The 15,486-nt window shown below is 40.7% G+C and overlaps 2 protein-coding genes across 2 annotated transcripts; one reads left to right on the top strand and one right to left on the bottom strand.

Moving 5' to 3' along the window:
- Positions 1-5,098: 5,098 nt before the first annotated feature.
- Positions 5,099-5,905, bottom strand: LOC128736191 (acidic proline-rich protein PRP25-like). Its single transcript, XM_053830672.1, has one exon. It carries the CDS (start codon positions 5,903-5,905, stop codon positions 5,099-5,101), a length of 807 nt encoding a protein of 268 aa, XP_053686647.1.
- An 8,003-nt stretch (positions 5,906-13,908) lies between these two features.
- On the top strand, positions 13,909-14,622 carry LOC128736190 (acidic proline-rich protein PRP25-like). Its single transcript, XM_053830671.1, has one exon. It carries the CDS (start codon positions 13,909-13,911, stop codon positions 14,620-14,622), a length of 714 nt encoding a protein of 237 aa, XP_053686646.1.
- Positions 14,623-15,486: the final 864 nt, after the last annotated feature.

The following is a 15,486-nucleotide window of genomic DNA, read 5'->3' as shown; positions in this document are numbered from 1 at the left end:
CGATACCGCCACGTCTTAGCATTCTGGAAGTGAAACGGTATGAAAAAGTTGAAATTTAAGTCCTAAAAAACTATTGTTTTTCAATTATGAAGCAACAAGGAAATACAATTGTCGAAAGTGTAGAAATCGTTTGCTTAATCAGTATTTTTAATATTGGGTGAAAAAAAATCATTGTTAGAATTGTTGCGGATAATCAAACACTGTTTTGTCAGTTGCTTACTTAGCAGCTACAAAGCTGGAATATATTTTAATGTTATCACTATTACTATATGTTCAACAGGCAAGTATGTTAGTGCTTCTTACATTTTCAGTGTTCTCTTTGTTTAGAGGTTTACATGTTTCTACTCGCTTCGACAACTTCATGGGCAATCTTGAACGCACAGAATATTCAATTGCGACTTTACTCTAGTCCGACTACCGATTGCAACTATTTACGACTATTTTCACTTTTAGATAAACTTTTCCGATGCAGGTATGTATATATTCGTTGACTAACGTTATCGTTGTTCCACTTGTTTTCGTGCGACTGTCATTCCGTACCCATTGTACTCGCTCGCGATGGAAAGGTATGTTGTTCACATCTTCACTAAGACGAGGGGCTCGTCAACAAGAATGTTTGAATATTTTCAACTCAAAACGCTGAAAAAAGAGTCAATTTTGTCTATTTTTGATTGGAATGAAATTTTGCTAATGTGTTGGATACCACACAAGGATTCTAAACATAAACAAATTTTTTGCGACAAGATTAACTTTTCAAAAGGGCGTATTTAGAAATAAGGCTTTTTTTAATCATATCTCAAAAACTACTTTAATTAAAATGACGTCAAAGGAAAAGATGTAAAAAATTAAGTTCATTTTTAGTAAAAAATTATACTGAAAGAAAATACTTCATTATTTCATGAAAAATCATGATAAAAATTATAAAATGTGAATCATCTTTAAGCGTGTCCCCTCAGATTTGCCTCATTTTTTTAAAGCTAAGTAATTCTCGTTGAAACGAACGACTCAAGGTCTTCAAATATTGGAACTTTTACACTTAATTGGTTGAAAATGGTTAAAATATTTGAATTACACTTTTGATACCTCGAAACAGTGAACCCCTCGTTCGCCAAGGGGCCCAACAGTTTCAAAAAAGTTGAATTCTCAGCAAACCTTGAGATCTACAACTAATTAATTGCCCGGTTCTGTAAAGAAGAAGAACAGGGCTTTCAAATGGAGCAAAAAAATTTTTGACCGCCATCTAGGACTTGGTCGTCATATTGGATTTTATCGATAAATCGCCGTTTTCGCCAGGAGCCTCCCAACCGACTTTCGTGTTAAGAACACCATTGGAAAGCTGAGAAAAAATGGTACAAGAAACATTCGTAAAATTAAGTGTGCAATGGTATAAACTGAATAAAACAACCTGTTCTGTTGAAACTGAAGCTTCACTGCTTCATTGCTGAGTGACGCTATGCAATTTAAGGTGACGTTGTCGGGTCCTGATCCTGTCACATCTGTGTCGATGACAGGCACGATTCCCAACTCCAACTCTTCTGGGAAATCGAAAGTTTCGAAGATGGTAAAGCACTCACTCCAGACGAACAGCATTGCGAAAATCACTTTACCAAACTACTTCCGTTAAAAGAAAACGAATTGGAAATGTTCGGTGATTTATATATCTGTGCTCTCTGACGCTTTCAAAAATTGGAGAAAAGGTTCACCACCGGTAAAAAATCTTCGTCATAATTATTATCAGTTTTTGGAGGAGTACGAGAGGTTGGGTCACATGGAGTTGAATTCGCGCGTGTTGTGTAACCCACAATTTTTCCTACCCCATCATACTATCCAACGCCCTGGGAGTACAACTACCAAAATACGTGTAGTATTCGACGGTCTCTGTCGAGGAACTACCAAGTTGTCTCTGAACGATTCATTGTTTGAGGGACCAACTGTTCTCGACCGACGTTAATTTACGGCTGCCTCAATTTGCCATTACGGCTGATGCTGAGAAAATGTTCGAGCAGATCTAGATCCACCCAGATGAACGAAAACTCCAACAAATTCGCTGACGTAGGAGCCCCACCGATCCTATACGGAAACACCAACTTAAAACGGTCACTTACGGTCTAGCAAACTCACCATTCCGCGCTGCTCGTGTTTTAAACCAGCTTGCCATCGATGAATAACAACGCTTTTCTTTGGCAGTCCCAGTAATTCAAAGGGAAACCTTCGTAGATGACGTCATATTCGGACACGATGACTATGATACGATCATAAATCGATCATTCGTCAGCAGTCAAAACCTTGGGGTTGATGTGGTTCCCCCAAAGAGACGTGTTTAAATTAAAGATTCAACATCGACCAGACATCAACCAACTTCAATCACTAGACACAATCGCGGACAACACACTTTTAACTCTTTCAAAATGTAAGAGTTAGAAGTGTCTTGTCAGCGATTGTATCTAGTGATTGTGGTGCTCTTACGTTGCACAAAAAATTTATTTGTCAACTTCAATCACTAGAAGTTCCTAGGAAGGTCATATGGAACGCCCAACGTAACTACTCACTTCACTGCTTCTGCGATGCCTCACTGAGAGATTACGGTTGCTGTGTGTACGCCATGTCAGTCTGATGCAGTCACATTTAATAACGTCGAAATCTAGTATTGCGCCACATTTTGGAGGCATATGGGAAACCGGCATAAAATCATTTATGTTTCATAATAGACGCATTATGGTTCTGAAGACCTTTTCTATGGACCAGCTTTTAATTATCGTAACGCAAATTGAGTCTGTGCTAAACTAGCGTCTACTTTCTCCAATTTCTGACTCACCGCATAATATTTATGCCTTGACTCCAGGGCATTTTCTTGTCAAACAGGTTCTACTGTCAATCTCCGAGTCAGATTTCAGTGATTTGTCACCTAATCGCTTGAACCGTTTGCAAGATATGAAACTCTCGATCCACGACCTACCTGTGGCGCTGCTGGTCTCGTGACTACGTGAGTCAGTTACATCCACGTAGTAAATAGAAACGTCCATTAGTGGACATTCGTCAGTGATAACCGGTCCTGTTTAAGCTTGACAACTACCCACCGCTACAAAGGTCCCTTGGGCGTGTTACCGAAGCCATCGCTGGTCCAGATGGCCTAGTTCGAATTGTGATCGTCCAAACTGCTGCTGGAGTATATAAACGGGCCATGACGAAGATTGCGGTCCTTCCAATCGAGTCTAATTATGAAAACCAACCCGTTCTTCCGAGATCATCGCATGTAGTCGACGAAGCCGTTGGTTGAAACAGATCAACGGCGGCCGGCATGTTGTGAAACCTTAATTTTTCTCAACAGTTTGCTTAAATCCACACACGTTTATATTTTTTCGTTACAATTGGTTGGACGTGGTTGGGCTATCTTTTGGTCCACGAATCTCATTTCAAAAGAAACTTTGGAAATTTAACAAAGGTCTTATTAATAGTTCGTATTTAGACCTTTGTTAAATTTCCAAAGTTTCTTTTGAAATGAGATTTGTGGACCAAAAGATGGCCCAACCACGACGACATTCCCCTACGTATATAAATGAAACGCGTACCTATAATTATTTCTCATCACGAATATCGCCTCCAAAATAGTATCAATTTTTCAGCATACATATTTGTAAGTAATACTGATTTTAAACTTTGTTATGAATATAAAAATGCTAGATGGAATATGCCTATCGTCTATTATGTGTAACGTTCATTATACCTAATTTATTTATGCCTAATGTACATTATACCTAATGGGGTACACCCGGTACAAAACATCACTATTTTTCACTACGTTTGAGCTGAACAGATTTAATGTAATTAAATAAACTCACATAGCATTCACTCCTAATAAACTAATAACAACAACAACATTGCATTTACAAATCCGATGCATGTCAGTTATAAAATCATTTTAATTATTTGCTGATATCATTCAAAATCTAAAGTAAGGTTTTGTATTTTTCAATATGAATTGAATACATCAGATCACATTTATGTTATGTTCTCAAAACAGAAATTATATTTATCGCTAAACTAAATAAATAGTCTAAAGTTTTTTGAGCGTCTTAGTAGAATACGAAACCTGAAATTAAATAAAAAAGAAAACTTTCCAATTAAATTCTACTACGAGGCATATTTTACAACATATCTTATAATAATATTTTTTAACTAATTTTTAAAGTCAATATTTATTACATCAGTTCTAATGAAACAATAGCAAAAAGTCTTAGCTCTCCCTGCAAGCAGAATGGCACTGACACCAACAAAAAAATTTACAATAAATACGCCATCGAAAGCAAACTACTAAAGCTACATCATTCTTACGGGTCCAACCCAACCAGCATCAAACGGAGAACAGTATGTAGTACATCGTGCATGCATATTATATCTGAACACTGGAATATTTCCATAATTTACACATTTACTTTGTCTCGTTCCATCCTGCCTACCTCACTCAGCGCTTTTCCACCACCTTTCGATGGAAAATCTCTTCGTCATTGTAAAAAAAAAGTGAATCCGATGCAATAAAGCAAGACCCGCTTTCCACTAGATGTGTGCTTATCGTTTATTGCTACAAACCGCCAATTCAACCAACCTCACTGGCAAACAAACCATAAACGAGCAAACAGACGGAAGGACTGGATACAACCGAACGGTGTTCTCGGTTCTCATATTGTTAATGTTGCAGAAAAATATGCACGGGGCACGCGTTGTTTGCCATCTTTCATTTTGCAGACCTCCAAGCTACCAGATGGCTCCGTCGTATGGCGAAAGCTTTGGCACACAACTCTTCCTCATCGAACCAGTATTGTGCAATGTACGATATTGTGAGGGGAAAAACTCGCGGCTTGGGCTACCTACTACATAACAGAGAAAACATGTCACTGAACGATGCTTGTATGAAAATTTTTACAACTACAATCAAACTTGTTACTTGCTAAATAAAGTAAGGACTCAATGTGAGAGATGAAATATGCCAGTTTTGCTCTCCCAGCCAAATTAGGGTAAGAAAACGAAACAATATTGAAGCCAAAATACATCCCACCGTTTTATTTTATGCCATTACCAATTGTTAAATGAATTAGATTTACTACAGTTTAATATTGACGTTAACGTTAACGATGTTAGAACCAGATTCTTCGCCGTTAGGAGGGCATGGAATGTTTCCTTCTCCACCTGGCGGAGGTCGCTGGCCATCTCCACCCGGAGGTGGTAGTTGTCCGTCACCGCCCGGAGGGGGAAGTTGTCCCTCTCCACCCGGCGGTGGACGTTGTCCATCTCCACCCGGAGGGGGAAGCTGTCCCTCCCCACCCGGCGGTGGACGTTGTCCGTCGCCACCCGGAGGGGGAAGTTGTCCCTCGCCACCCGGCGGTGGACGTTGTCCGTCCCCACCCGGAGGGGGAAGTTGTCCCTCTCCACCCGGCGGTGGACGTTCAGCATCCCCACCCGGAGGAGGAAATTGTCCATCGCCACCTGGAGGAGGTGGACGTTCTCCGTCTCCACCCGGAGGTGGACGTTCTTCGTCGGATCCATCAGGTGGTGGCGGGCGTTCTTCGTCAGAGCCATCAGGTGGTGGCGGTCGCTCTTCATCAGAACCATCAGGTGCCGGTGGTCGTTCTTCGTCGGATCCATCCGGTGGAGGAGGTTGTTCTTCATCTGAACCGCTCGGTGGTTGTTGAGTGGTCTCTTCGCTACCAGGAGGGGGAGCAGAAACTTCTTCACTATCTACCGCCGGTGGAAGTAATTCTTCCGATTGGTTCTCATCGCCCGCCTCATTACTGTTCGCTACTTCCAGATTTGAATCGTCATCGAGCAGCCGCAAATATCCGGGTCGATTAAGAGACTTTCCAGAAATAGTACCTGCTAAAAGCAGGCACACTAATAGGAGTATTTTCATCTCTTCTTTTGTTGTATCGTTTCCGAAAAACTGACGGCTGATTACTAATGATTGAAGTGGACCAAGAGGACTTATTTATACTAAGAAATGATTCGTTTCAGTTGACACGATAAGATATTAGCGCCAAGCATCGCGGCTGATAAGAGCAATTGAATTGTTTCTCGTGGGAAAACCGATCAAAAGCTAAACCGTCCCATTATATTTCTAGATTGGAGGGTGAAGTTAAATCCAATGCGAACTAGCCATGTTAAGCTTTTACAGTATTTTATTCGATTCATATGCAAAGTAGGATTTCACTAAAACACTGAAGTCGCTTTTTACGCGGTTTTTTTACGCGACTATTTTTACGCGAATTTCGGAATTTATGCGTTTTTTTACGCGAATTTCGGAATTTACGCGGTTTTTTTACGCGATTTTCAGAATTTACGTGGTTTTTTTACGCGAATTTTGGAATTTACGCGGTTTTTTTACGAGATTTTCGGAATTAACGCGGATGTGCTCAAAACGTCTATTTTTTCGCGTAGTGTTGAAATCCACAAAGTTTTTTTTACGCGAAATTTGTTTTTTTTTCACGCGAATTTTGGAATTTACGCGGTTTTTTTTCGCGGTTTTGATTTACGCGGGACGTATCCTTCGCGTAAAAAGCGACTTACGTTACGAAGTGTATTACGTTGATAATCGTTAAAACGTAATTTTACATATGTTGAATAATATTGAATTGCGAGAAGACTTTGTTACAAATCTTTCAATTATAACGGAAGCCGTAGTTCGTGAAAACTTTAGCGGACATTTAACGGACATAGCATTTCTCGTTTAATCTTGAAGATAAAAATTCAGCACCTTTGAACTCGGGAGAACTCATCTCCATTGCACTCTGTCCTGGGCTACTCATCGTCAATTCGTTAGCGTTTCTACACACGTAAGAGAGTAGATCTCTAGCCTTATAGAACAATGGATCCTTTTATTCTTGGGGTCGGTGGGATAGTTGAAAAAACAAATTACACCGCACTATCGTCTGGCATTTGCGCAGCGTGACAGGTTCACCCTAGCCTCTTGATTGCAGCTCGTGGTGCACGCGCCTGCGTCACTCTCCACTTTCCTTTCATTAGGATATAACAAGTGCACGTACAAAGAGTACGGGAGGGTACTATCGGCCTGTTTGTAAATTTCGCTAATAAAAATACTTTGCCGTTATACGTCAAACGTCAAAAAACGTCAAACCACTTGTTCTTCCACTAGAACTAGGCCTAGACCAAAAAATAGAAGCAATCTCTGAATGGGCCGAAAATACCCTCCCGTACCCTATTGCTGCTGTAAGCTTGGTTGCCTTCCTAAGTCCATAGAAGTTTACCGGTTTAGTTAGTATTTTGTACATCGTAATCTTCGTGCTGTGGCATATACCCCTTGAACGAAACATCTTGCAGAGTTGACGGCGGTGGCCAGAGGAGTACATCAACCACTACGAGTTCTTCACCTTCAATAGTCTTTGTCCTTGAGAGGTAAATGCTTTCCTCTCTTGATTCTGGCGTAGATTGCCTCCACCGCCGTCGCAATTTCTAGTAAAAATGCCGACTTTTGCTGAAATTCGTGCCACTCGTTTCGATACCCGCTCACCGAATCACACGATCAGTGGCAAAGCTAAACGACATGCAGGATATTGCATCCTCTTACCGCAACTTTCGGCACGATTTGAAAGCACATTACTACAGGATAGCTTTGAGCAGCTGTTCGTATTCGACTGTATCGTATGCTGCATTGAAATTCACGAAAATATGAAACGTGGACACGCTGTACTCCTAACATTTCGGAAGCATTTGTCAGTGTGAAAATTGGGTAACCGATGAAACAAGATCGTTGGCTCAGACCACTTCCTAGCGATGGCTAAGGTGCGCCAAAAACTTTTGAGGACAGCATTCGGTACCGACGCCAGCCTCGATTAAATCTCACTCGGCAGAAGCGGCCAGACATCAAAGCAAACTACGTGCACTCACCCGAAGCTGCGCTGCCGACGAAAGAAAAGCTGGACGAAGCCGCTCTCGAGGACTGTGGGAACACCATCAAAATAGAAACTATCAGTGTAGCGGAGAGCTTCATCGGGCTTGTGGCGCGGAATCAATGGAACGATTGGTTTGGTGATGAATATAGGGAGGTGGTGGAAGAGGAGAACGCAGCTGCATCGCTCTCAGAAAACGCGAAAGTTCAACCAGAAACTGAACGGATCCCGCAAAGGTTTTGTGCCGTGAGCCGAAATATTTCGGGATAGCAATGGCATGATCGGATGATCCTGAGGTGACTGAAAGGCGGAAGCAGCACTTCGATGAACACCTGAATGGTCCCCAGATAGATAACCATGACGACGGGGAAAGCAATTTCCGATTGTACGATAAACGGAGAGGATGAGCCAGTCCCAATGATAGGTGAAGTTAAGAAGGCTGTCATGCCGCTTAAGCACTATAAATCAGCTGGGAAAGATGGCATCGGAGCGGAGCTTATTAAATTGAGACCAGAAAAACTGGCCACTTGTCTGCATCGGTTAATTGCTAGGATTTGACAAACAGAATAGCTACCGAATGGTGGAAAGATGGGGTTATCTGCTCGACCTACTAAAAGGGCGATAAGTTGAACTGTGAGAACTATGGGGTAATCACCGTTCTCAATGTCGCCTACAAAGTGCTGTCCCAAATCAGCGGTAGTCGTGCTTACTACGACCTTCATAAGCAATTGCCGTCGAACGGAGTAAGCCCCGGACGAAGTGAACCCTGTACAAGACACTTATTAGACCGGTTGTTCTCTACGGGCATGAAACGTGGACAATATTCGGAGAGGACCTGCGATTGCTCGGAGTTTTCGAAAGATGAGCGCTAAGAACGATCTTCGGTGGCGTGCAGAAGAACGGAGTACGGAGGTGGAGGATGAACCATGAACTCGAACAACTCTATGGTGAACCCAGTATTCAGAAGGTGGCTAAAGCTGGAGCGCATATTGCAAGAATGCTGGATAACTCCCTGCAAAGATGGTGTTCGCTTCAAATTCGTTAGGAACAAGAAGAACATGGGTGCAGCAATAAAGCTAGTTAGACCAGGTGGAGCGAGATCTGCCGAAGAGTACTCAATGTTCAAGGAAACCGAGTAAATTGGAGAAAGTTTGTTCATCAGGCTTCGTCTTAAGATGGCAAGCCAACTAAGTAGGTAAGTAAGTATGAAACAAGATCTGGAAGAACACCTTGCAGGCGGTGTTGACCAGCGTAATACCGTGGTTATTACAGCAATCAAGACGGTCCCCCTTTTTGATAGACGGGACAAACCATTTTTTATTCTTCCACCGGTTTCTTCTGCTCTTAAACCATAAAAATTAACCAATGAGTCCCGCTACCAGAGTGGTCTTCAACAAGCTGAGTTATTTGCCCGATTTCTCGCCGAATCGGTTCAGGAGCCGGGATACTACAATCGTTTGTCGGTAGTCCCAAGTTAACTTCAATTCTGCCTCCTTCTGTTGTATCGCTCAGATGCTCATCATAGAACTGCTTTCACCAGTTCATCACCTCTTTTGTGATCAGGTTTGTCTCATCGTCTGCGGCATCGGCTCACTTTCCCACATAACTTGGGCGTGTTATTATGCCGGAATAGCTGTTCCTGTTCTTCACAATCATTGTCTTCCATCTGGTGTCTTTTCCTCCTCAAGATTTATTTATCAATAAATCAACTCTAAGAAGAAATGTAGAGCACATCCTGTCACCAGCTTGTCCAGGTATTCTTCTAAATACCTTTGTGGAAAAAGAAAGTAAGTTGATGTACTGCTGGCCGTCATCGTCCGGGTCGGTGTGCAGGATACATATGGGGACAGACGTTCAAAGCTGGAAAAGCAATTCCTCGTGCCAGCAATCAGCATTCGCTTAAGTGCTCAAGCAGCACAATTTTGGCACTTTTAGTTGCATAAACTTATTTAAGACCAAAATTAGTCACATATCGGTTGCCACAACTACTTTGCAACAACTGTCGTAGAAGGGTGCACCCGTCCTCCTTGGTTTCCATCGGAGTTGATTACCCAAACTCCACAAAATTTGCTCGTGTCCGCTGATACCACCACGAGATATGAATAGGAGTTACTGTAACTTAAGGGAACATAGGAGTTGTAACACCATATGTGTTGACATATTTCAAACATTTTTCTTGATAATGCAAAGGATGAATTGATTTAGATTTCTTGCATTCAACATCGCTATCATTAAAAAACTATGTTTCATATAGGAATCTCTTCCTCTCTCCCTTACTGTTTCTTGAAGTTGATCATTCAAAATGAACATGAAATGCTGTACCATAGATTGGCGTTCAGGAATTTATCTGTACTAAAATTTCTAAAACGTTTTAAAAGTAGATTAAACTATGTCGTGTCTTACCCGTCGTTTTATTAAAATTGAAACGCATATAAAAATCCGGACCTACAAACGCGTTGGTACCAACTAACCGAATAACAAGTAGCCGAAATCCAAATGACCGAATTCAATCAACTGTCACAGACAGGGCCCGACAAACGTCACCTTCAATTACATAGCGTCGCTCAAAAATGAAGCAGTTAACCTTCGGTTTCAACAGAAGCAGCACCGCTTCGCTTTCAAACCGGCTTTAGTCAGCGTCAGTGAAACGGGTTTCACTTCATCATGACTATCGGTTTCAATTTTTCATTTGTACTTTTTCAAATATAAAATATCAAATATTCAGAAAAAGGCCAGCAACTTTGAATGCAAATGAATTGAATTTTAGTAACATTTCCTATAATGCAACGCATATTATAGTTAACCTAGTCAATGTCGACAAACCGTACCTGACTTTCTGCCGTCGTCAATTGAAACAGCCACCAACTTCAACTGAAGCTTGCTTGAAAAGTTCTGTTCAACAAATGAAGCAAGTCACTTCATGTATGAAGCGAAGGTAAGTGAAAGTCAGTTTCATTTATTTGTTTCGGCGATGCCGGGCCCTGGTCACAGAACGCGGTACTGATATTTGACCGAATCACGAAAGGCCCATACTTGGCGCAATCACACTCAACATGAAAAGACGAATTTTCTCGAAATTCTTAAATAACTATTCACGAGAAAACATGAATTGGAAAGTAGTTAACAAATAACTTTATTCGAACACAAAAACAAAATAAGCAACACAATTATTTACTACAAAACCAAAACCACCCTTTAAGAACGCCGCTTAATAAAAGCGTAAAGGCCCAAACAAAATGCTGCGTCAACAAATTTTCTTAATGTATCTTCCAAACCAGAAGTTCAATCATTATAACATTTGGAAGTTAACTTCGGCCCCCCTTTCATTTGCAATCAATTTCATTCAAATATAAATAGATTTTATTTTATTTATGTAGTGGTATTACTGTATTGAGAAGTCTTGATTTGATTAATACAATTGCAACATTTCACAAAAACATTTGAACCGTTAACTTTTGAATCCCAGTATATCAAACTTGAACCGATAGCGGATATTCCAGCATATCCAGCTAGGCTCAAAATGTATCCGAATATTAAATGCTTTTCATTTTCTTTGCGAAGAAAACAATTTAAAATATGTTATTCATGTTTAGGAACGCAATAATCTGATTAATCGTTGTTCAAAACAAAATATTTCGGGCCATTCTTACTTATCCACTGCATTAGCCATGGGAAAATCCGAAAGCGCCAGACAATAATAAGCATCGATAAGATTGAGACAAGATTCATTAAGATTATTGCGAAAAAGTTTTGCGGCGCACGTATCCAGCCCGGACCCAAATAAATATGATTCTTCCCAGACTCCACTAGGGCAGACAAATGGAGGTTGGTCACGTCTAGCTTAGATAAGAAACCGTATTATCTGTAATCGGACCTTACCTTTCTCATAGCAGAAAACAGAAACTTTTTTTTACGCAAGTGGCACTTTCTAACTAAGAAGTATGATGAAGTTAGTTAGAAAGTTCAAAAAGTGAAAAATTTTGTTATGCAATCACACAGTGTTAATCCTCAAAGAGTCGTTTTAATATCTAATGTGTAACGAACACCAGAAGCTTTTATAGAAAATCTAATGGGTTTATCGAATCTTTAGTCATGGAATGTAAATGAGATTGATGGAAATTGAAGGAAATTATTTTTTAAAAAACTGACGCAAGTGTGGAAAAATACATAACGTTACAGTGAAGAATGTGTCATGTGATTTGGCTTACTCATTTGACCTAAAAATTAGTCGCAAAGTTCAACTCATATTCGAATAGAAAAATCGATGAAAACCAAATAGAAAAGTTCAAAAAACGCTGCTAAGTGAATCAGTTCACATGTTTCACTAATAATTTAAACCGTCCTAAAGCCAAGATTGTAATCGAATTTGGTTTATGTTTCGATTGGGGCAATCCATCATCCTGAAGTGGCTCGACTGTGAACATGAAACGGAAGTGTCTGGCGCTGATTTGAAGTTTACAATCTCGATACGATAAGTGGCTACTTACCAGTTGGCCACAAACGAAGGAAATCCCGCATGTGCGTCGATTACTGGCGATACGCGAGGCACGTGTACTCCACCGTTTTGAAAGCTGTCTTGCAGAGTACAGGTGAATCACAAATTGTTTACATACTTGAGAGAAGCATAAATCGCATTGTATTTAACTCACAAGTTTGGGCAGTCTAGCATAGTGTCATTTCTATTCTAAAATTTAAGACAGTTTTGCATCATTTCAACAATAGAACATAATGCCGGAAACCCTAGTGAAGGTTATACTTACTAGTTCCATTTAATTGGAATTCATGGTTTTCAAGCGAAATATGATTTTTGCTAACGAATGTTGTTTTGCCATACTGCTCGGTTGTAAACAGCTTTCGCTTTTAGATTAGAATCTCAGAGATACCTACATGCGGAATTCTATTTGAATGGACAATTGTTTTAAAGCTGTGTTTTGTTTACAAAGTTCAAATTTATAAAAGTTTTCTCCAAGCTTCTACCAACGAGATTCTATTCCCACCTTAAAAATTAAATTTGGCTAGAAAACAAATTCAATATAGACAGAGCTAAGCGGTTTCGGAAAAGCATTCATTCATCATACGAGTGCATGGCGGTAAAAGAAACATGATTAAGTGTTCAATTTCATCCAATTGAGCTGTCAAATTACACACGTCAAACGATTACTTTTTAACAATTGACTTGATAACAAATGCTTTTCTATCGGCAGTATGCCAGTAAATATAAATGAAATCATATATTATTTCTTTAGTGGTTAGTCAAAGTCGGCATGTTAGTATAAGCTATACATAGTGGAATTGGTGACATTTAACTAAGATTATTATTTATCTAAAACAAGCAATATATTACCTTTTTGAACATAAAATATTACCACAGATAAACAGACGGGACACTCGCGTTAATTCCATCGTCCAATCAAAAACTAGTCATTTTTCAAAAAAGCATGTTTCGCAACATGGCCACACCGCGGCGCGCGAGTGTTGCTTCGAGTTACAAATACATACAAATGTAAAAACCCTACGGCATGAAACCCTGCAAATGCAAGCTACTCCGCAACATGCATAACAGAGCGTGCTAGTGTGCAAGCAAAATGTGTAGGACGATGGTTTTTAAAGGATTTTCTTCTATGTGTCGTGTCAGTTCGTCAGTGATATTACATACAATCTTTACGCATGAACATCGTACTTTAATAATTACATAATCAGTTGTGTGCTACATAATTATGTAAAAATATGTACAACATCGATATATTGAAGTTCGACCTGTAAATCGATTTGTCATACTTTGAATGATGAACAATGTCCTACAAACTTCATCATAGCTTTACGGTCAGTCAATAGAATCAATAGACCATAAACGGGTTTTCCAACTACGAACGTCTTATCAGATACTCACATCTCATATTGTGTTATCATAAACATCATAGTACTCTGCTTGGTATATATAGCGAAAAATATCTCGATATAAACCAGTACACCAACAGCAGCAATCTAGAAACGGCTTTCGATAACCAAAATGAACTTTGTAATCTTACTCTGTCTGCTCACGGCGAGCAGCGCTTTTAGTAAGCCGCTTAGTCATCTCAATGTCGACAAAACAATCGCAGGGGTGGGAAAATCGATTGTAATTCAACGCCCTCCGGAGAGTGGTGAAGACTTGTCTCCACCTGAAGGATCCGATGAAGAACGTCCGCTTCCTCCGGACAACTCAGATGAGGAACGACCGCCAATTGACCAGCGTCCGCCGCCGGAAGACCAGCGTCCTCCACACGACAACGAACGTCCACCACAAGGTGAGGATCGTCCGCCACAGGGAGATGAAGGACAACGCCCCCCTCAAGGTGGTGAAGGCCAGCGACCACCTCAAGGAGGAGAAGGACAACGTCCTCCGCAGGGAGGGGAAGGACAACGTCCTCCGCAGGGAGAGGAAGGACAGCGACCTCCGCAGGGAGGGGAAGGACAACGGCCCCCTCAAGGTGGTGAAGGACAGCGACCACCTCAGGTAGGTGAAGGACAACGTCCGCCACAAGGCGGCGAGGGACAACGTCCTCCGCAGGGTGGTGAAGGACAGCGACCACCCCAAGGAGGAGAAGAACCACGACCACCACAGGGAGGTAACGAACAACGGCCACCCCAGGAAGGTGATGGACAACGTCCTCCTCCGTCTGAAGATGAAAATGATAATGCGGGCTCAAAAATTGTGAATGTTAACGTAAATATTCACATATAAAATATAGTAAAAATTAAATTGTTTGTGTAGAAGTTAGCTATTTTTAAAAATTGAATTAATGTAGTTAAAAATAGATCTTTGCAAATCGGCATTTAAATAATTGCAATAAACCGATAGTAGTCCGAGACAATTAAATTAGACATTCTACGTTAAAATTGCCACACAAAAGTAATTCGCAAAATTCGAATTTTTATCCGATTGCCATCAAATATTCAGGGTATTAAATAAAACAATTAAACTTAGTTTTATCATCTTTATTTATTTATTTATTTATTTATTTTATTTTATTTCATCTCCATATCCAGATATTCGTACTTTGGCTCCATGCGGTTTTGCACCGTCTCGGAATCGACCAGTTTTTTGTATATTTACCCATGCTTTCTTTATTTATTCAACTGTTTTACAGTATTTCTCGATTGGCCGCAGCTCTGGTGTATTCGGGGAGTTAAGATCTTTCGACACGGAAGCGTCATTATTTGCTTTATACCACTGCAGAAAGTCCTTTGCGTAATGGCATGAAGCGAAATCCGGTCAGAAGATCGCAGGGCAGTTGTAAGACTTCAGAAGAGAAAATATCGCTTTGGATACACTCTTTTAAATACACCTGTCCATTCATGGTATCTGTGGCCCCAAACTACCCAAACCATCCGTAGATGGAAGACATCATACTTCGATTCTGAAGTATTTGTGGAAGCGATCCGGAGAGAGTGCGCTAATCGCGGTATGCCCGATCCGAACTCTGATCATTTGGTTGAGGTACTGTCGCAAGCGTGTGACGCTACCATGCCTAAGAAAGGTCGACATAGGTATGGAAGGTCACTGGCTACCTGGTGGACAGATGAAATTGCGGAACTCTGCGGAGCG

Source organism: Sabethes cyaneus, chromosome 2 (genome assembly GCF_943734655.1).
Source record: "Sabethes cyaneus chromosome 2, idSabCyanKW18_F2, whole genome shotgun sequence".
Classification (NCBI taxonomy): Eukaryota; Metazoa; Arthropoda; class Insecta; order Diptera; family Culicidae; genus Sabethes; species Sabethes cyaneus.
Note: the sequence above shows the minus strand (reverse complement) of the source record. Positions and strands in the feature narration are given on the sequence as shown.